This window comes from Zingiber officinale, chromosome 9A (genome assembly GCF_018446385.1).
Source record: "Zingiber officinale cultivar Zhangliang chromosome 9A, Zo_v1.1, whole genome shotgun sequence".
NCBI lineage: Eukaryota > Viridiplantae > Streptophyta > Magnoliopsida > Zingiberales > Zingiberaceae > Zingiber > Zingiber officinale.
Window position 1 is genome coordinate 131964380 of NC_056002.1, and position 21097 is coordinate 131985476.

Genomic DNA, 21097 nt, shown 5'->3' on the forward strand with positions numbered 1-21097 from the left:
TGCCAAGTATCCGGTCACTCTCTTGACCTACTTGGACTTTCACCTGATGTCTGATCAACCTTGACCCATCTGGATTTTCCCCCGTGCCTGGCTTCACTTACCAGGACTTCCATTTTGCCTAGCTTCACTCACTAGGACTTCTCTTCTGTCTGGCTTCACTCACTAGGATTTTCCTCTGCCTAACTTCACTCGCTAGGTCTTTCACCTGGCTTCACTCACCAGGACTTTCAACCTGCCTAGCTTCACTCACTAGGTCTTTCACCTGACTTCACTCACCAGGATTTCCCTTCTGCCTGGCTTCACTCACCAGGACTTCTCTTCTACCTGGCTTCACTCACCAGGACTTCTCTTCTGCCTGGCTTCACTCACCAAGACTTTCACCTAGCTTCACTCACTAGGATTTCTCCGCTACCTGGCTTCACTCACCAGGACTTTCATTTCGCCTAACATCCCAGTTAGGACTTCCCAGTCAAGTATCCGGTCAATCCTTGACCTACTTGACTCTTGTTCAATCAACCTTGTATTGTCAAACATCGAAACCCAAACCAAGACTCAAGCTTGGTCAACCAGGTCAACCTTGACCTGAGAGATGTTGCACCAACACCAGTGAGAAAGGAGTAAATATACAGGAATAAAGACGAATAAAGACTGAATCCCGATCAGATCTACATTTAGTTGATAAACTACAGGGGAACACCCTCAAACAAAATCTCATTATTAAATCTGTAAAGACATAGAGGTCATCTACATGCTCAAAACTCTCTCCCAGTGTCAGTCGTGAGTCGGCACCCCGAGCAATAGCGTTCTGCTTGACCTGCTTGCTCAAGACGGATTGAGCTTGTTCCAACTCAGCCTGAGTCAACTGAAGAGTACGTCGTTGTTGAGCAATGATTTCATCTTTACTCTTTGCTTCTAGCTGCAGAAGGGACATGGAAGAAGTGTGTTTCTCTTTCAAATAGATCATGATTTGAGCTTGGCTCTCCAAGTCTGAATAGACTTTTTGTTTCAGCGCTACCTCAGCACGGGCCTGAGATTTAGTAGCTAGCCAGAGTTCTTCAATTTCCCTACGAAGGGAAGACTGAAGATCCCTCTCTTATGCTAGCTCAGCTAAGGTCATATCCTTCTGGGTAAGCAGTTGGGTCATATGAGCCAATTGCTGGCAAAGGTGTTGTAGTTTATCCAGCTCGGAGTCTAAATACATGATTAAGGGGCGTAGGAAGTATGTTTTTGTGGGTGGAGGTCAACCCCTTTTAAAGAGGAAGAGGGGGGAAGCCAACTTCTATAGAGATTAAAGCGACCCTCCCCCCAAGGTTGATTGAGCAATTAAACAGGTTACAATACCGATGGTCTGGGAAAAAAATCAGCATTTATAGTCATAATGGCAAAGTAAATGATACTTTAGTTGGGGTATAGTCAGTCGGATTTGAACCTCCTTCGACTAGATTTGGAGGGTAGACTTGTGATACGGTGCATAAAGGTGGAGTCCGATAAGGCCAGACATTCAAAAGTCAAGGGGACGTGGCAGTCAAGGATAGTACAAGGTCAAGGAGATGTGGCGGTCAGAAGTCAAAAGAACGTGACAATCAATAGTTAGGAGGGGAAAGAAAGAGTTAGACCGCATAACGTCATCAGCCACATAATTCTCAGTCGGGTACAGACAGGTTAGGGTCCTAGATCTGAGACATGAGATGTAGCCTGAAGAAATGCCTAACTTGCCTTGACTGGTCGGGTTTTCGAAGCCCGGTCCGCATAACCAGGCCTGACACTTTTAGTAAGACAACTCCTGATCAACCTTTCAGTGATCCAGACGTGAAAGATAGGACCCTTGCCATAGCTCGTCTCCCTCATCAAGACTTGAGCCAAGTGTCACACCCGAACAGTTATCCCGAGCCGGTCGTAACTAAACTCGGGCGGGACAAGAGGCACTAGGCGACAACAATATCAGGGAATCGTAACCTCCTGTCAGGGAATAATTGCCATATGTCAGTGAATATTTCAATGGTCTACTATCATTTGTGAATGGAATCTTCTTTCAACTAATGAAAGGGTGCCACGTGTCCTCCATCACCATATAAGCTTTGACACCTGACATTCTCTGACATCGATCAAGCTCCAGAGGACGTATTGTCATATAAAAAGGGAGGTCCTCTCTCTTGAGCAGGGACGCGCACGTGCACATTCGCATTCGTCTTCTACAGTTCTTCTGGGAAAAAAGTACTAGACTTGAGCGTCGGAGGGCATGCACCAGAGACTTTTTCCCTGATTTCTAGTCTCTAACGTTCCGTATGCTTATCTGAGTGTGCGCAGAGCCTAAGTACCGCTGGTTTCTTCACCACTGTCCTTCAGTACCACGTCGGGTTCCGTCTTCCAATGCGCATATGTTAGGTGTGTCCAAGTCGCATTTCTATCAATATCGAGGTCATCTTAGCCGGCTTTCGTTTGACTCAGATTCCAAACAGGATTAGAGACCATCACAAGTTACAAGACTTCTGACTTTTGAAGGTGGAAAAAACATCTTAAAATAATCGACTAGACGAGATCACTACAAGTATGGGTGAACAAGAATTTGATTAAACTGAATTAATTGATTGAAGAAATCTACAAATTCGATTTAGTTATTTTAAAAATTCAATTTTTATTTTTAAAATATCAATTATTTTGATTAATTCGGTTAGGTTTTGATTATAAATCAAATAAATCGAATAAGTTCAAACTTAAGGGAATCTCCAATGGGAGATTTTTAAATAGATTTGTGAAATGAAAAAGTCTAAAAATTTTTTAAGCATTATAGATGTAAAATTTGAGATTTATAATTTAAGAGTAGTAGTAAAATTTTAAATCATTTCAAAATTAACCATATGAGTGAGATCAGCAATTAATAATGTACAGAAAAAAATTTGATAATGTAGTATCTAAAAAAATTTATAAGGAGATGGTTGTGAAAAGAGTGATGGATTTTTATGTTTTTAATATGACATATTAGAGACAACATAAAAGCACATATAAAACTCTAACCATTAAATATATAAAACTCTAACTATTAAGTTAAAGGTGTCCTAAGTTACTAATTCCGAACTAACCGAATAAAAAGTTAAAATAAATAGAAATATATAATTATTGAAAAATTCAGTTTTTAATTAAATTAATCGATATTTTACCAATTCAATTTTTTAATTTTTATTAAAAAAATTATTAAAATTTAAAATTTTAGTTGGTTAGATTAGTTTTAAAAAAAATTAAGTTTGTTTAATTACAGTTTAATCGATTCAGTTTTGAAGCAATTGCTCAACCCTAGCTACAAGCAAAGATTTCTTTCTTTGATCTCACTGGAAAATTTAGAATTATTAACAGAATGTGTATGCTCAATTTCAATTTGGACATAACATTACAAGTATAGAAACATAAGCACAATCAGATCCATTAACATAAGCTACAAATCACAGCAAAGCAATAGCAATCGCAGTTCCTATAGGAACTACTCTCTCATTCAGTCACATCGTTGATCGAGAAACATTACTTGCACTTGTGCTTAGACAAAGCACATTCGTGATTTGTGACTCAGGCAAGGTTGAAACCTCTACAGTCGAAGGTTCAGGGGGCTGAAGCTTCAGCAGTAGAAGAGGTTTGAGGTGCTGGTGGCACTGAAGCTTCAACTATTGACACTGATTTGAACTTGTCGATGTAGTAACCGAGAGGTGGTCCGGAATAGTCGACAGTGGGTACTTGTGGCTGATTTTTGCCAACTTGAACGAGTATGAAGGAGGCTGCAGCGATAGAAAACAGCGCTACACCAGCAGTTATGGCCACAGTATTCCCAGTTCCATCGACTGAAGTTCCAGCAGTGCCCGAACTTATCACACTATCTGCGACATAAACTGCTGGCTGGACAACAAAGATTTGGTAAGAGGAAAAACGATTTCATGTTTATAATTGTTTTACTTCTTACAGTACTTAAAACATTCTGAGAGCATTTGTTTGTCCAGCAGTAACTTTTGTCAGCATAACTACCGGCTTTCTAAGAACAAAAGGTTACCACACAGAGGCAGACATTGCAAACCTCGACCGAGTAGATGTTTGTTTGTCCAGCGGTATCTTTCTCGACATAACCAGTCCAGCCCTTGTTTCGAGGTGGGAAAGTCCCTACCACCTTTGTTCTTTCAGCGGCTAACCATTCTACGCTGACCTTTCCAACCTGCAAAAATATGTAAGCTTTGCTTGGATAATTGTCTTGCCAGTCAAGAAAGAAACCACATCTTTGATGAAACCAAAAGAATAACATGTTTATTCCGAAATGCTACAATGATATCAGGCCAAGAATTTAGTTACTGTTGCACTGGAAAACACAAGTGTTACTCTAAATTCTACTAGCTGTTTGAAAACATCGAAACTAAGACAACAATTCAACTACAAATATCAAATTATGAATTTGATATTTTCTAACTCGTATAGGTTCATTTGTCATACTAATTTATTTTGTATGGATTCTTTCTAAGTTGTCCAATACTTTGAGTCTTGGACCCGTAAAGCAAAAGATGATCAAATAAGAATTGTGGAATCTCTCTACATATTAAATATATATTCTGATCTTGTTGTTAAACAGTAGATGCAAAGACATCTAAACTCATAGGAATTTCTTGTCCGTCCACTTCAAGCTCAATTCCTAACTATTGCATATAATCCATATATATAGTCACCATTTACACATAATTTTGAGTTTGATCAACTTGCAAACTTTCGGTGTGGTACTGGAACTAGAACTATTTATAAAACTAACAAAGCATTTTGCAAGTGAAAGAAGGAACTAATTAATGGCTAGAGAAAAAAAATCATCCATAGTGAAACCCTAAATATCAAGAATCCTTCTACATATTTGAGGGAAATCCACGTTCACTTGAATGCTCAAGTTCAAGTAATCATAGCAATGTAGTCAGTGATCATCAAAATGAAAGATTCCCATCTGGATCGCAACAAGAAGGGGAGAAAATGACAAAAGGCAAACTAGTTGAACCCTGCCTGATGGAAGCAAGAAAAGAGACTCTCCAATGACAAAAAAGGGAACCTTTATCCAATGGATGTGAATTGAATTATACATTAGAGCATCCACATTAGTATTAATATATGGGTGTTATAATACTCAAATGGTATTACAAACCAATGTGAATGAGTGTTATAACATTCACACATTAACCGCGTTCAAAGAATTGAATGCCGTTAATGAGCGGATTTTATATAATTTTTTTTTAAAAAAAAAATTGGATATAAAAAATAAAGATGAATAAATGAACAGGGGACCCATAAATAATCAATATTAATGTTAAAATGAATATGAGTGTGTGTTAATAAAAAGAGGTGTTAATATAATGAGTATGTGACATGCTAGTTGAAGAGATAGCATATGTTAACATTCAAACCAATGTGGATGCCCTTACTAAGGCTTGATAACTTGCCATAGTTGCATTTCAGTTTGCAAAAGGAGTTGAGCTAGAGCGACTAAGAACATGGATAGCAAGAACAAGAATCAAAAATGGGATGGACATGGACATACCTACCTCCTCATTAGATAGAAAAACAACATTAACATATTACCATCTAAAAGATAATAATTACTCAAGAAAAAAAACTGATTACTAAGAAATAAATAACTTGAACCCTATTGTAATTGAATAATGAAAGGGGAGTATCAAAGAAAAAAAAAAAAAGAACATCATTCATAGCAAGTGAATTGACTCATAATTGTAAAGGTTTATTAAATTGCTATAGGAGTATTACAGTTTGCAAAAGGAATAGTACAGTTAGGGGAAAACTAGAAGCATGGATGGAAAGAAGAGCATCCTTACCAGATAAAAGACAAATCAATAGATTATCAACTAAAATGTAACAATTACACAATGGGTAAAGTTACTACCAAAAAGTAAGTAACCTCGATCCTACGGAATCATGAAAGGGGAATCACTATGTAGGAAAAAAAAGGAACTTCTTTTTTCAAAGCATGTGAATTGATTTATACATTGCAAAGGCTCATGAAATTGGTATGCAAAAGGAGTTGAGTTAGGGCAAAAAGTAAGAACACGGATGGCAAGCACAGAAATCTAAGGAGTTGGGATTGACATGGACAAGGACATGAACATTCATACTTCCTTTTCAGATAAAAAAAAACAACATTTTAACCCTATCCTCATGGAAGAAGAAAAAAAAACGACTCTCTGGTGACCAAAGAAAACTTATCCAAATCATGCGAGTTGATGCATACACAAAAACAAGAAGGCAGATGGCGAGGAGAAGGATGAAATGGAAGGGATGGAGGTGGAGACGCATACCTCCTTATCCGGAGCACAGTCTTCGGCATTGCAATCAGATTCGTCGGGGCTGGAGGAAGAAGCGGCAGCGGAGAAGAAGAGCCCGGTGCTGACACACTTCCCCCTCCGTGGATTCCTCCCCAAGAAACTCTGAGAGGGGTGCGGGAGCAAGGCGGAGACCATGGACCGGGCGGTGGTGCCGGCCGCCATGAAGACGAGACGAGACGAGATTTAGTGGCCTGGAAAATAAACTCCGGGAATCAGATTAAATTGCGAAATTTATTTTCATTTTGCGCCTTATAGTTTATTAATATTTTTTAAAATACCCCTACATAATTTTAAATTAACCAATCACGACCCCTTGACTCTGAATTTCTAATATTTATTTAATTTATCTTTTCAACTTTTAAATTTTATTTCCTAAAAGATTAAAATTTTTAAAGCTTATTATAATTACAATGTTTCAAAAGATTTATTATATTTAAATCATAATATTTCTTAAAATGATATTTTGTTACGATTTCAGCTTATTTGTTTCTAAAGGTAAATAGATTTATAATTAATAATCTTTTATGATAAAAAAAAAAATCTTGTATATGATCCTGTCCGAACCAAGAGTCAGCGGACGCTGGGCACGTGGCGCTCTCTGCTGGATCCTCGAGTGCTCCGGTGAACCTGCAACAAAACCGAGCCGGGAGGGGTGTCCCGGCGACGGTCCTCCGACGCTCAAGTCAGATAAGTGGTGGAGAAAGTGGCTGCCAAATTCGTATTCTGCGTACCTTCGGCGAAGTAATAGCCTCTTTATATAAGACGGAGAAGGAACTGATGCACGCCCACCGAGGTACGTACGTGTCAGGAGCATGTTCTTTGATGGGACGGCAGGACCACCCGTTGTCAGACTAGAAGTATGGCACAGCCATACGACTTGACGGCTGTCAGAAGATGTCCCCGTCTTTTACCCACCGTCTGACTGGGGTGCCTGGCCCGCCGAGCGGGCGATGAACGTCGTCCGGACGGCCTTGATTCTTTGCGCCGTCCGGACGGCCTTGATTCTTTGCGCCGTCCGGGCGGCACCTCCTTCCGCTCGGTTATTACGCACTGCTTTATTTGAGCGTCGGACCCCTGGTCCCTACTAGGGTGCCTTTTACTACCAGATTTCCCTTTCTTCTGAGTCCGGTCGGCTCGCCCTTTTCCGGCGAGCCACTGGACCCTTTGGCCTCCCCTCGGCGTTGACTCCTTATGGGGTTCCGGATTTTTACCGCCGGATCAGTATACATGAATTTATTTCAATTTTATTGTAAAAATTAATAATATTTTGACTAAATATATATTAGGTAGATAAAGTTAAATACGGAAATAATTTAATAGTTAAATATATTTTATAATTATCGAGGAAACTATTTTTGAAAATATTATATATATATATATATTTTGAAATTATCATTTTTAATAATGAAAATTATAGCTATCAAAAATAAAAATTATTATTATGTAATTTTAAATTGTGAAATTTGAACTTATTCTTTTCTTATTATTGACTATAAATAAAACCTTTTTTTTTGGCAATTGAATAATGAATTGGGTCAATCATTCCGGTCCATGAGAACCAAACCAGGTGTCTATAAAAGCCGCGCTTAGGCCCACGGGTTCGGCCCACAGGCGTCCGCAAACCTACCACCGCCGCCCGTCTGCCCTCCCATCGCTGGCCCAAAGCCTAGTTTTCTAGTTGCGGCCGCACCTGCCGTCGTCGATCTGCGGCGGCGCCGCCGTCAATCGCCAGGCGTTCTTGTTGCCTTCGTCGAGGAGTTCAGGTTCTGTTCTTAAGGATGATCCTTCTCCCGTTTACTGTGTCGATGTTTTGCTAGAAATTCTTCTTCTCATAAATCCATCATTGTTGAGGGATTTCGGAGGTTTTCTTAGCAGTCTTCTCCTTCTTTTCCCTTCTGACTTCGCTGTTTCTGTCACTTTCGATTTCGTATCACACGCCTCCCGAAAATTCATTATTGGCGTGGTTGCAAACCGTATTTACCAGGTTAGGATTCCAATAGTAAAACAGATAATGCAGATGTATTGTCCCAATCGTTTCCTAGTGTCGTAATCCTACTGCCTTAGATATCTGATATCGTATGTGTGTTTGTTGTTTTGATATTTACCAACGTTAGACTAAGTCCACTTGTAATTATGTCTCAAAACTGTTTGTGAGCTAGATAATTTTTTGTATTTTTTCTTCTAATCTATTACTGGAGGCTTTACCAATTAAGAAGTTTTGTGTCACGGGAAAAAGTGTTAGTCATTTTTATGGCTGTTGTGTGATTCAAGTCATGATAACCACGGACTAACATGAAATTTGGTAGTTCCTCATGCATTGCTATTCACTATTCTTACTGAACATGGAGTTGTTTTTTCCAGTCTTAAACTAAATGTATGCTTATGAGGCAATTGATTTTTTGCCTTCCCAGGGGTTACTCACCTTTCTTTATTTGCCAAGTGGTGTGTCCTTGTTGATCTGTAGAGTCAACTGTGAAACTTGCTAAATTTTTGTTCCTTGCTGGCATTTTGTAATAAAGTCAATTTAAGTGATATTGCTTCATTTGTTATTTTGGTGTTCACCCAGCATACTGAGATATCTTGTCTGATAATCGGCGTTGTTTCTTTTTATTTTTGAGTTTTTTTTAAGTTTTTGCAGGCGCTATATTAATCTTCTGAAAATTTTCTCAGTACAGATGTTTGAATTTGTATTTTGCGTGAGCTCTCTTGAGCGTTATTTGCTTTCGTTCCATCTGACCTTAATTCTCCTCACTATTTTCTTTCCCAGTACTTTTCAATCTTATTCTCATTCTCCTACTTAGGCTTGTGTTATTTCGGATTAGTTTGCATCTCACATGACTTCTCTTCTTATTTGTGCCTCAGATAAGGGAGAGTTTCTTTGTGCATTCTCACCTATAAATTAATTCATCTCTCATCTGTTGGGACTATAAATTTGTAGATAAATGTTTCGTTGTGTTCTCAGTAAGTATGTATGGGTCAATAATTGTGGGGTTTTATTTCTACCTATCTTATATATTTTTCATGAGTTCATGACAATGACATTTTACTGCAAAGAAAATATGAATTGTCGTTGTTAATGTAAGCCAAATGTCGGAGTGAAACTTTTGTTTGCCTTATTTATAAAGCCATCTCAAACATTTTATCTTCCATCTTTGAAAATTTGTTCTTTTGTCGTTGAGTTTAATGTTGCTAGAGTTTGAAGATTGCACCATTAGTGTTTGTATTTACTTGAGAAATTATTTCTTCTACCTTTCTTCTACCAGTTTGACTTAATTTTCTTTAGGGAAAGCTGTTCATCACCATATTTATATTTGATGCAGCACAATGGAAGCATGTGATGCAGAACTAATTAACATGGAAACAACAACACCTATTAGAAGGCACAGGAAAAAGAAATCAATGGTATGGGAACACTTTACTGTTGAAACTGTATCTGAAGGATGTACACGGGCATGCTGCAAACTCTGCAAACAAACTTTTGCGTACAGCAATGGCTCAAAGGTAGCTGGTACTAGTCATCTCAAAAGGCACATTTCCATGGGTTCCTGCCCGAAAATTAAAAGTCTTGAGAGGCAACAGCTTGCTATTACTTCAGGTACAAAAATTGATGTAGACACAACTGACCCGCCCAAAAAACGTTATAGAACATCTTCCTTTGGGTATGGTTTTGACCAGGAACAAAGCTGCACATTTCTTGCAAAGATGATAATTCTGAATGGATACCCTCTCGACATGGTTGAACAGCCTGCATTTGTGTCGTTCATTCAGAGTATCCAGCCACGGTTTAGGATGGTCAATGCCAATGCCTTGGAAGGTGAAATTCTATCTGTATATCACAAGGAGAGATTGCATCTCATGCAGATCTGTGGAAATATGCCTGGAAGAGTCAGCCTCACTGTTGGTCTGTGGACCACTAGTCAAACTCTTGGGTATATTTGCCTTACTGGACACTACATCGATAGCGATTGGAAGCTGCAAAGAAAGATGCTTAACTTCATGATGGTAGTTTCTCCTCATTCTGAAATTGCTCTTAGTGAAGTCATTAGTGTTAGCCTCTCGGAGTGGAATATGAAAACTAAGTTATTTGCTATTACTGTTGATAACAGTTCTTTATCGCATGATATCTACAGTGCTAATCTTAAAGATCATCTTTCAAAGAAGCACACAGTGGTACTGAGAGGTCAGTTGTTTATTGCACGTTGTTATGCTAGTATCCTTAATCTAGCTGCGGATGTTGTGACAGCTTCAATTCATGGTATCATATACAACATTCGGGAGAGTGTGAAATTTGTAAAAGCATCTCGAGCACGGGATGAACAATTTTCTGAGATTGCCTCACAAATTGGACTTTCGGGCACCAAAGCACTGTCTCTCGATGTTAGAATGCTATGGAACACAACTTATCTCATGCTTGATGCTGCTCTGGAGTATAAAGAGGCATTCACTTCCTTAGGTGCACGTGACGATAACTATAATGAAGCACCGTCAGCTGATGACTGGAAGAAGGTGGAGGTTGTTTGCACATACCTGAAACTTTTATATGACTCTGCAAACAATGTCATGGGAACACCAGACCAGACTTCAAATATATTTTTTCCAGAAGTATATAAGATCCTGCTAGAGCTTGTCAATGCGACATCAAGTGTAGATCCTTTGGTGATCAGCATCGTGAAGCAGATTCATGAAATGTTTGACAAGTATTGGAGAGATTGCAGCATTGTCTTGGCAATTGCCGTGGTTATGGACCCTCGTTTCAAGTTGAAGCTTGTTGAATTTAGTTACTCAAAACTTTACGGTGAAGATTCTGCCAGATACGTAAAGATAGTGAATAATAGTGTCCACGAGTTATATCTGGAGTATGTTTCCCAACCACTTCCATCAACACCTTATGTAGATCAAGGTGATGATAACCACATGAATGGCGTCGACAGCAATCTATTTTCATCTCCAAATGTGAATGGCTATGAGCTTTTGAACTTTGATATCTATCTCTCTGAGACAGTAGCAAATGAATTGACAAAGTCCGAGTTGGACCAGTACCTGGAAGAGTCCCTTGTCCCTCGTTCTCATGGCTTTGATATCTTGAACTGGTGGAAGCTCAACAATATTAGGTATCCAACTTTATCTAAGATGGCTAGAGATGTCCTAGCAATTCCTTTGTCAAATCCTGATTGTTCCTTCTTCGGTTCTGGGGCTGGAAGCAGAGAACTTGATGAATACCGGAGTTCTTTACGACCTGAGACGGTGGAGGCCCTTTTATGTGCTAAAGACTGGCTCCAGTATTCGCCCATCACGACAGAACAACCATCAACTGCGATACTCAAAATGGAACTCTAGGTAATCAATCCATGGCACTGCACTGCAGATTTGCATTGTACAAATTTGCATGCTGAATTTAATTAAACCTGTATGATTCCGTAAATATTTTACTGATTAGAAAATGAGGAGCAGGCGAAGGAGTAGAAAATGAGGTTGTAGGACAACAATAACAAAAAAAAAAACATCCTCGTCATTAGTTATGATCAACTGAGATGTACAGTAAACTACCATATTTACTGCAAGTGAGCTCTAAACGAAATTGTAGCTAGCAATTATGTGAGCTAGACTTGTTTGAATTTATTAGATCAGATTTTATCGGTGTATTGGTATATCGTTAGTAATATTTGAATCAAGTAGATCATTTTTTTTTCTCTTCTGGATGCAGTTCTAAAGATAGCTATGCTTGTACCAAATCAGATTGCTAGATAAATGTGTTTGAGCTTGCCTACTATGCACTATCATTATTGGGTTGCTTTGTTTGACTGTCTATGTCAATCGATCTGTTAGCAACATGTTCATCTTCAGACCTGAGCACTTATATGTGTCTCATGTGAACCATAGCGGTCGAAGAGTGTCGAGCATTGACACTCGTCGATATTACTTTGCGTATGGTTTGTGGTAGTTAACAAAGTTATTGCACTCATCGATATAATGTGCTATCATTAGGTAGAAAGTTGTCGCATTGGTTTATTGAGTAGGACGGGTAGTTGTTAGCGATGGTACATTGTGTTGGTTGAGATAATGTATAGTTAGTGCCAACATCCAACAACCAAGATAGTTGATTCACAAGCATTTCTTTTCATATTTTCCATACGATTACATTTCCTTTGCAAATTTCATTCTAAGACTAGTAGAAGGCTTTTGGCGTTTGGATTATGCACATTTGAAAGTTTCCTATATCGATCATAGATGAGATATAACATGACCCACATAGTTACTAAAGCTCAACTAATTTGCATGATAAAGCACTAAAAGCTCATCAAACATTCATGTGCTCAACAACTAACAATTGAAACTAAGTCTTTAGAGCATTACACTACCACATCTCATTTGACAGGGGAAGCAATTTATCAGATGGCATAAAAGCTAAGATGAACAATAAACTGAGCAAGCATATCGGCAACAACAACACCACCATAGGCGGCGGGGGCAACGACGGCAGCACCAACGGAAGCAGCAACAGTGCTACAGTGATGCTAACAAGCACCACAAGCTTCGCCCTACTGAAATACTCCGATAAGAAGCTTCCCTCCACTTCTCCTCCTCCATGGCTACTACTCCTATTGTTACTACTCGAGCAATCCTCATCCTTGTCCTCCATCAAGCTTAAGCCAAAACACAAAGAATTAAAATTTTCTATCAGAATTCATAATTTTACCGATGAAATTCATCGAATGCACAACGAAGAAACAATCGAAGACGACTCCAAATGATAGAAACACATATGATATTAAAATTGAAAGTACTTAGAAAAGAAGAACATATGAGAGATTGAAACATACAAAATATTTGGAGAGAGAGAGAAGAAGAAGAAGAAAGGAGATGTGATTCTTGTGCCTTACTATGAATGAAGGTGGTGGGGGCAAAAGAGATAGAGAGATACAAGAGATTTGGTGATCAAGTTCATTAGTTTTTTGAGGTGGATACAATGCATCATATTTTTATTGCAACTTAACCAAACTCCATGCGCCCTAAAAGTTTTAGGGTGGGTGGGGGGTCATCTCGAGTCAATTCGTTTTCTCCGTCTATGGCTCAGTTGTGGTTTGAAGTATCACGCGGCCCTTTCCGAATGACTACTTCGGCTTATTCGGAGAGTTGATAGTGAACATGAGAACTCAATATAGAGCCATGGCTCAACTTTACAAATAATTTTCTTTTTGAAATATTTTTAAAAAATAACTAAGATAAAAATGAGAGAGGAATTTAAATATTTATTATTTTAAATTAAAACAAATAAAAAAATTTAATTCATTTTTTGATTACATTATTTTGATTTATATGAGTAATAATGAAGTTTTCATTTAGTTAATTGCCAAGTGCATTTTACTTGGCTGGATTCTGTCCCTTTCTACTTTTTGCATTTAAATTTTGTCTCTTATATATATATATATATAATGAATTAATTTTGGATAAAAAAAATTAAAAGAACACCCTTATTTTTTTTAAATAATTGCATTAGCGTTCCTTTTAATTTTTTATTAAAAAAAGATGCCCTATCACACTAGTTCTATGTAAAATGAGACCGCTTACCTTAAGTATATTATTAGACATTATTATTTCTAGTCACAAGCAATAAATTTTGAACCGGTCGATCAATTATATGAATAGGATAAATTCATATAGCTATAGTTTTATATTTGTTATAATGTGAATATTGTTGAATATGACAAGTTTGAGTTATAATATCTACAATTTATATTTATTACAATGTGAATGTTGTTAAATAGAACAAGCTTAAATTGTAGCAACAATGTAAATATTAAGTAAATAAATTTAAATGGTAACAGTTATAATTTTGTAACTATTACCACATAAATAATAGATAAATAAGTAAATCCGTATTTAGTATTTACAAAATCATAATTATTATAGTATAAAAATTATTTACAAGTTAAGTATACATTATAGCAGACCGTATAACTATAATATAAATTTATTTTATTCATACAATTGGTGAACAAGTACTCAAGGAGAACTGATTTTATAAGGGATTGGTGGAGTGAGTCATATTTTTATTAAAAAAAAAAAAAACAGTGTGCCCGATTCCAGAAAAAAAATGCCCTCCTTTTAATTATTCTCATTAAATTTTTATGATTGGGATATTGTTATTAATAATAATAATTTAAAATTTTATCAGCAATATATTTTTTGAATTAATTAAAATGGACACTTCCACTTTCATACTTTTTGCATTTAAACGCTATCTTTTTCATTTATTATATATAGATCCATATATTTTGCGGTTATTTGGGCATAAAAAACAAGAGTTTAAGATGATAATTGTTATGCGTAAAATGAAATTTGTAACATGACAACAAAGGTGAAAGATAATTCGTAAACAAGACAAATATTATAATATTTTTAGATGAAAAATAAGAAGAATCTTGATCACTAATAATGTAGTTAGTGATGTCGACGTCCTATATCGAATAAAACCTTATTCGAGTGATTATCTAAATAAATAAAAAACTTTTAATCATTAGTGATAAGATAATCATTAATGATCCATAATAATGGCCTTTCATAAATCATAAAACCTTAAACTCATTTAACTCATGATTTTCTCTACCATCACTCTCAAATGTCAAACTCAATGAGATGCACGAACTCACTCACTTAATCAACAAGAACATCGTGGCCATCTTTACGACCGGGTATTATATATCCTATTACGTAAAAGATCGAAACTCCGACACGGCTAGATATGTAATGAATAGGTCAAATGGATAGTATGTGTCGATCTCCTAAAAAGTATCTAAGTGAAGTTGATAGAATATGTATCGACTCTTAAAATTGAGCTATATGTAATGTTTTCAATGTTAATCGAATGATGATCAAAGCTTAGATCACATAGAGAATCAAATGGTAATGATGAAGAGAATTTTGCCAAGAAATCGATTAGAAAGGATTAGAGTTACGAAAAGCTTCATAATAAGTAATCGTTGTTGTAAAAGTCTACATGGAAAGATGATCTACAATGACTTTACGACTATCTTTAAGTATATGCACTTCGATCGGTTCGTGTTCAAGAACACAATTTTTAGTTAGCATAGATCGCGTCACACTTTAAAACATTCTCGCCACCGCAAGAAGATATTGACAAAATTTCTCTCCTTTTTTTTTGTTCCTTTTGTTTGCTTTCCGAGGATTTGATGTACTTGAATGAAGTCTAAAGGAATTTTTTGTGTTCAAGCATCTTTGCCACTCATTTTATTCTCTACCGCAATCTTTGCCTTTGTCTTTGCCTTTGCCTTTGATTCCTGCATTGCAAGCAAATAACAACTAAAAATTTACGAAAATATGTTCGATACATTCCATCAGTCATATAGCTCTAAAAATTGCGAAACAACTAGAACAAGTTAATCGGTTAACCGAATCATATATGATTAACTAGCCCAATTGTAAAACTATCACACTGTTGAAATGAATCGGGTCTAATAGAGGTTCTCGAAATCTTTCCATAGGGCTAACGATAAATGAGTATTTTAAGAATCTTTCACTAGTTCATTTTTCACAAAATCAACCAATTCTTCCTGTTTGATACATAAAAAACTGACTAATCGATTTGATCATATATATGGTCTAATTGGAAAGTCAAATTGGGCTAGAACCCGGGATATTTTTTGATCAGATCAGTGATTCAGGCTTGATCTTGGTAAGTATGCTCTCGACAACTTGGTCTTCACTCCTTGACAAGCGAGAAAAAAGGGATCAAGAAATTGAATGCCGGCTAGAAGAAACAATTTGGCATGTTTTGTCCAAATTAAGAATCCCTAAGGTTCTTACTTGCCCTAGGAGCTCACAACTTCCCTTATATTCCTTATGCATTATCATCGAAAGAAATAATAATCCAAAAATTCCAATGACCAAATAGAGGAGGAATATTTCAGTCACTTTACTAGACTACTATATAAATGGATTCAGTTCATTTGAGTTTTCAAGCCAATTCTCTTCTTTTGATTCATCGGTTTTTGTTGATCAGTTATGTCGAGGGATCCACTCGCCCTTAGCAATGTAGTTGGAGATGTGCTGGACCCCTTCCTCAAGTCCGCGGCAATGAAGGTGGTTTACAATAATAGGGAAGTGACTAATGGGTCCGAGCTCAAGCCTTCGGCCATTGCAAACGCGCCACGAGTCGAGATTCAAGGACGCGACTCGAGGACTCTTTACACACTCGTAAGTCAGTCGCCCATGACCTAATGTTATTAGCTCAAGTTAACCCTCGACTTTGATCTATAAATATAATTTGGTCAAGAATTTTGACTAATGTAATACAAAGTACGTAACATTTGAGATTTCGTCTATTGAGAGAAAATTTTGAAAGATATATTTACGAGAGTATGAATATGTACTTAGAAGATTAATAAATATCTCAATTAGACCATGTGAGACCATAACAATTACACATATCAATCAAAAAAGACTTAATTAGCAATAATAATACATATTCCACTTAGTAAGATAAAAGCTTAATTGTTGTCGTTGTCACGCAAAGTAGTTTTATCCACTAGGGAAAGGATACCAACAGCTAAATGAGAATCTTCACTTGAGTCAGAACCCACTATTCAAGCTTGCTACTAGCTAGCGTCGGCCGTCGAAGACCGACAAGACTATTCGACTGTCGTCCCTAATGTTTCTTCAAGAGAATCATGCCAACTTGGTTGACAGTGAGCATAGATGATAAGTCTGAATAATTAGTATTCTTTTGCATGACTACAACTAAAAACATTCTTTGATGATCATGAAGTGCAGTATCTTTTCTTTGTTCTATTCAAAGTGATTCTTACCAGTTGACCATGATGATATGGCTAGGTGATGGTGGACCCTGATGCTCCAAGCCCCAGCAATCCAACGAAAAGAGAGTTTCTGCATTGGTGAGACATATCGAAAACTCCTTTAATTTTTCTTGTAAAGGTTAATTTCTTGTTCTTCATGATCGTCCTTTTGTTGTGTTAGGTTGGTGACTGATATCCCAGAAACAGCCAATTCTAGTTATGGTGAGTGAAAAAAAATAGTAAAGTTTAGAGTAGTAATCGTACTTAAATTTCAGTTCCTGATTCGAACGATACTGTTTTGGCACGGTATGATTTGGAACACTAGTTTTGATCTTATAACACTCTTTGGTTGTTTACTTCTAAACATGTCTAAATTCTAGTTATGGCGAGTGAAAAAGTAAAGTTTAGTGCAGTATTCGTACCTAAATTTCGGTTTCTAATTCGAACAATACCCTTTTGGCTTGATGCCATGTCGTGGTTTAAGGGGCGGATCCAAGGGGGGGTGGTATCAGCGGTCGCCCCCTTGCCGGCGGTGCAACCCATAATATTATGGGGTTCCACTGGTGAAGATGGGGATACCACTCCTTATTCCGTGTAAAAATTAGCTGTGCTCAGCTCAAATTGTGATTGTCGCTCCATGCTTAAATTTCTGGATCTACCACGGGTGGTTTGACATGCTAGTTTTGATCTTATAACCAACCTTCATTGGTTATTTACCTCTAAATAGAAAGTCAATTGAATTAGAATTTTAAAAGTTATATCGGAGTTAAAAGGAATCGAGATATATCCAATAATACATTTGATTCCGTCCGGAAGCTTAGTAGATGGACAATCGATGAAGTGGTTGGAATATTGACAGAGGAAAGAGTTTGAGTCGGGAGCTGCGAACCTGGAGATAGGGGCTACGGACCTACGCATACCACAGATAGAGCCAACGGGAATATTAGAGTGAGAACCAGAGAGGGAACTCCGACGCTTAAGTTAGAATGGTAGCCTAGCAAAAATAAAGAAGAAAATGAATAGTAGAACAGTAATATGGCTGCATGTGCGTGCGAGCGTACCTGACCAACCGAGAAGACCCCTTTTATACTGCCTCTCATAACCTCCGTAATAATGAGACATCATAGAATGTTTAGTGTCAGAATAGGTAAAGTAATAGAGGATATACGATCGTCTTCTCCTAGGCAGAGGAAGGTTTTATTGCGTGTATATGTTAGAACAAGGGAATATTCCTTGGCGTGTAGCAAATTACTCTCTGATAGGTGGTTGCAATTCCGGAACAAGACTATCTTCTAGAAGGAGTCCGACCGACTATAGTGTCGGTCGAGTTTATGTTGGGAGTTATGCTCATAAGAAGTGGGGAACTGAGCATCGGAGATCCGACCAGTTCTAGTGTCGGTCGGGCTTATGTTGGGAGTCATGCCTACGAGAAGTGGGGAACTCGGCCTCGTAGGTTTGACCGACTATATGGCCAGTCGAGTTCATGTTAGAAGTCATGCCCATAAGAAGTGGGGAACTAAGCCTTGGAAATCAGACCGAATCTAGAGTCGGTCGGGTGCCATGTCCATGACAAGTGGGGGAACTGAGCTTCAGAGATCTGACTGGCTCTAGGGTTGACCGGATGTATGATAGGAGCTATGTCAATGAGAAGTAGGGAGCTAAGCCTCAGGGCTTCGATCAACTATGGGGTCGACCGGATGTATGCTGTAAGTCGTGCCGATAAAAAGTAAGGAGCTGAGTCCCATAGGTCCATCGACACTAAAGCTGGTCGAGCTAATGCTGAAAGCTATGTCCATGAGAACTGAGAAGTAGAGAGCTGAGCTCCAGAGATTCAATCGGCTCTAGGGCCGACCAGATGTATGCTGTGAGTCATGCTTATGAGAAGTGGAAAGCTAAGCTTTGGAGGTCTGATAGGCTATGGGGCCGACCAGATATATGCTAAGAGTCAAGTGGGGAGTTGGACCCTATAAGTTCGGTCAACACTAGAGTTGGTTGGGTTGTAAGTTATGCCAATGATGGTTCATTCAGATATATACACATTGACTATCATCTTATCTTGATCTTAACTGTCACATCACCTTGACTATAGACTCCACGTTATCTTTAGAGTCACTCATAACATGTCATATCAATAACTACATAGCTGATATTTAAGAGCGTCCATAATAATTGGAGCGCAATAGAAGCTCTTTCGTTGCCACATCCATACCATGTTTAAACTAAAAATCTTTATTTATGTTTAGACTGTACAAAAATTCTTCCGACAACTCCTTCGTATGGTCTCACACAAATTTTTTTTTTTTTATATGTTATTGTTTTTATTTTTTAAAACATAAATTTAAAAAAAAAATGAAGGAGTTCACAATCTTATGTGATAACGGTTCCACTTACCTTGTCCCAGGTAATGAAATTGTCTGCTATGAGAGTCCACGTCCATCGATTGGGATCCATCGACTCGTGTTCGTATTGTTCCGACAATCAATCAGCCAAACAATCTACGCGCCCGGGTGGAGACAAAACTTCAACACCAGAGATTTTGCAGCAGCTCACAATCTCGGCAATCCTGTAGCCGCGATATTCTTAAACTGTCAAAAGGAGAACCGATGTGGTGGAAGAAGGTATGTCAATCGAGCAGACAACATAATCAAACAATTCATGTTTTTCAAGTCGTCTATGCCATCCTCATAAGAAAGTTAAAACTATCCGCAATTGACTTGCTTCTGACGACTCTAAACTCTTTCTTTCTTAAAAGGTTTCATCAAGCTTCTAACGGATGGGCGTAGAGCTTCTCCGAGGTTCAACCGTTCGATAGGAACAATACTTTATCTGAGGAAGAAATCAAATGTGTTTTTCTATCTATGTTTATCTTTTTCGAACGAAAATAGTCTAGAACAAGAAGAACATTTTCAAATGCATTCGATCCAAATGAATAGGCAAGTTAATGGACTCAAAATTCTTTCTTCCAACACTAATTCAACAAAAGGCTTAGAATCTCTTACATGAGCTCTAAAATGAGTTTGTTGTAGCTTCATGTTTAACTGTTCGATCAGACTTCTTCATTCGGTACCACGAGTTCGCAGTGATTATGAACGGAGGGCGTAAACAAAATGAAACGAATCGAATCAAGTCGAATAGTATGAAAATATTAATATTTAAATTTGAATTTAAAAAATATATATAATATTTGAAAAAAATTCAAGCTAGAGTTCAAACCTACCCCCATTCAAACATAATTGCATTATAATTTGAAATTGCTTAAATTAGAGTTCATAGTTATTCATATCTCTTAATTTGAATATTTCTAGAATTAGGCATGGTCACCATGGCAGTTTTTTATTATTTTCTTTTTCTTCTTTATTTCTTTCCTAATTTATCTTATTGACAAATGATTTTTTACTTTTTTTATGAGATTTTTTTCACTGTTTATTTGAGAGGGGGTAAAATAGAGCCGGAGAGGGAGAGAGAATTAAAGAGTTTTTTATATATATAAAAATATAGAATTAAATAAGTTTCCTTATTTAATTTGTTTAGTAAAAAATTTGTCGTTTTTGAAAGATATTTAAGGAAAAAATTATTAAAAAAAAAGGCAAATTAGATCAAATCACGTGGTGTAAATGAATCTTGTTTTTCCTCATCTGTAGCAATATTTGACACGTGTACGACTTGGCAAACACATTTTGCAAAGCGCCCTGCAGGGGATGCGGTCAACGAATTAGAAACGTGCTGTTTTCTATTGCCTTTTTTGCCGAAATCGGACTCGGACCGTCCGATTCGGACTCAGATCCGGACAAGCTCCCCCCCCGCACGTGCTTTAGCTTTTCTGAATGTTGAAATTCAGTAATTTACCGTCGGATCGAACCATCCAACGGGTCGGATCTAACGGAGCACCGCGCCGACCGAAAGCGATCTTCACCGCGTTCTATAAATACCTTCGAGGGG

General features: G+C 37.6%; 4 protein-coding genes across 4 annotated transcripts; 2 read left to right on the forward strand and 2 right to left on the reverse strand.

Moving 5' to 3' along the window:
- Positions 1-3398: 3398 nt before the first annotated feature.
- Positions 3399-6547, reverse strand: LOC122021871 (protein MAINTENANCE OF PSII UNDER HIGH LIGHT 1-like). The gene is made up of 3 exons (XM_042580045.1): positions 6318-6547; positions 4058-4192; positions 3399-3882 (listed from the first exon to the last, which is right to left on the reverse strand). Exons 1-3 carry the CDS (start codon positions 6504-6506, stop codon positions 3592-3594), a joined length of 615 nt encoding a protein of 204 aa, XP_042435979.1. The 5' UTR covers positions 6507-6547; the 3' UTR covers positions 3399-3591.
- Positions 6548-7957: 1410 nt separating this feature from the next.
- On the forward strand, positions 7958-12988 carry LOC122020364 (zinc finger BED domain-containing protein RICESLEEPER 2-like). Its single transcript, XM_042578266.1, has 3 exons — positions 7958-8107; positions 9665-11455; positions 11549-12988. Exons 2-3 carry the CDS (start codon positions 9669-9671, stop codon positions 11679-11681), a joined length of 1920 nt encoding a protein of 639 aa, XP_042434200.1. The 5' UTR covers positions 7958-8107; positions 9665-9668; the 3' UTR covers positions 11682-12988.
- Positions 12595-13318, reverse strand: LOC122020365 (protein AUXIN-REGULATED GENE INVOLVED IN ORGAN SIZE-like). The gene is made up of 2 exons (XM_042578267.1): positions 13226-13318; positions 12595-12988 (listed from the first exon to the last, which is right to left on the reverse strand). The coding sequence occupies exons 1-2, from the start codon at positions 13315-13317 to the stop codon at positions 12700-12702; spliced, it is 381 nt and encodes a 126-aa protein (XP_042434201.1). The 5' UTR covers position 13318; the 3' UTR covers positions 12595-12699.
- A 3049-nt stretch (positions 13319-16367) lies between these two features.
- LOC122019597 (protein FLOWERING LOCUS T-like) lies at positions 16368-19846 on the forward strand. Its single transcript, XM_042577051.1, has 4 exons — positions 16368-16559; positions 17196-17257; positions 17340-17380; positions 19560-19846. The coding sequence occupies exons 1-4, from the start codon at positions 16368-16370 to the stop codon at positions 19844-19846; spliced, it is 582 nt and encodes a 193-aa protein (XP_042432985.1).
- Positions 19847-21097: the final 1251 nt, after the last annotated feature.

What these genes read in the sequence shown, in the direction of transcription:
- LOC122021871 (XM_042580045.1), bottom strand. Translation starts at nt 6,506, where the DNA reads ATGGCGGCCGGCACCACCGCCCGGTCCATGGTCTCCGCCTTGCTCCCG. An exon ending in ACTGTGCTCCGGATAAGGAG is followed by an intron (nt 4,193 to 6,317) that starts GTATGCGTCTCC and finishes ATATTTTTGCAG; the next exon opens with GTTGGAAAGGTCAGCGTAGA. An exon ending in CAAACATCTACTCGGTCGAG is followed by an intron (nt 3,883 to 4,057) that starts GTTTGCAATGTC and finishes TTTGTTGTCCAG; the next exon opens with CCAGCAGTTTATGTCGCAGA.
- LOC122020364 (XM_042578266.1), top strand. Translation starts at nt 9,669, where the DNA reads ATGGAAGCATGTGATGCAGAACTAATTAACATGGAAACAACAACACCT. An exon ending in TGGAAGCTCAACAATATTAG is followed by an intron (nt 11,456 to 11,548) that starts GTATCCAACTTT and finishes GGCTGGAAGCAG; the next exon opens with AGAACTTGATGAATACCGGA.
- LOC122020365 (XM_042578267.1), bottom strand. Translation starts at nt 13,317, where the DNA reads ATGCATTGTATCCACCTCAAAAAACTAATGAACTTGATCACCAAATCT. An exon ending in CCCCACCACCTTCATTCATA is followed by an intron (nt 12,989 to 13,225) that starts GTAAGGCACAAG and finishes TTTTGGCTTAAG; the next exon opens with CTTGATGGAGGACAAGGATG.
- LOC122019597 (XM_042577051.1), top strand. Translation starts at nt 16,368, where the DNA reads ATGTCGAGGGATCCACTCGCCCTTAGCAATGTAGTTGGAGATGTGCTG. An exon ending in AAAAGAGAGTTTCTGCATTG is followed by an intron (nt 17,258 to 17,339) that starts GTGAGACATATC and finishes TTGTTGTGTTAG; the next exon opens with GTTGGTGACTGATATCCCAG. An exon ending in AACAGCCAATTCTAGTTATG is followed by an intron (nt 17,381 to 19,559) that starts GTGAGTGAAAAA and finishes ACCTTGTCCCAG; the next exon opens with GTAATGAAATTGTCTGCTAT.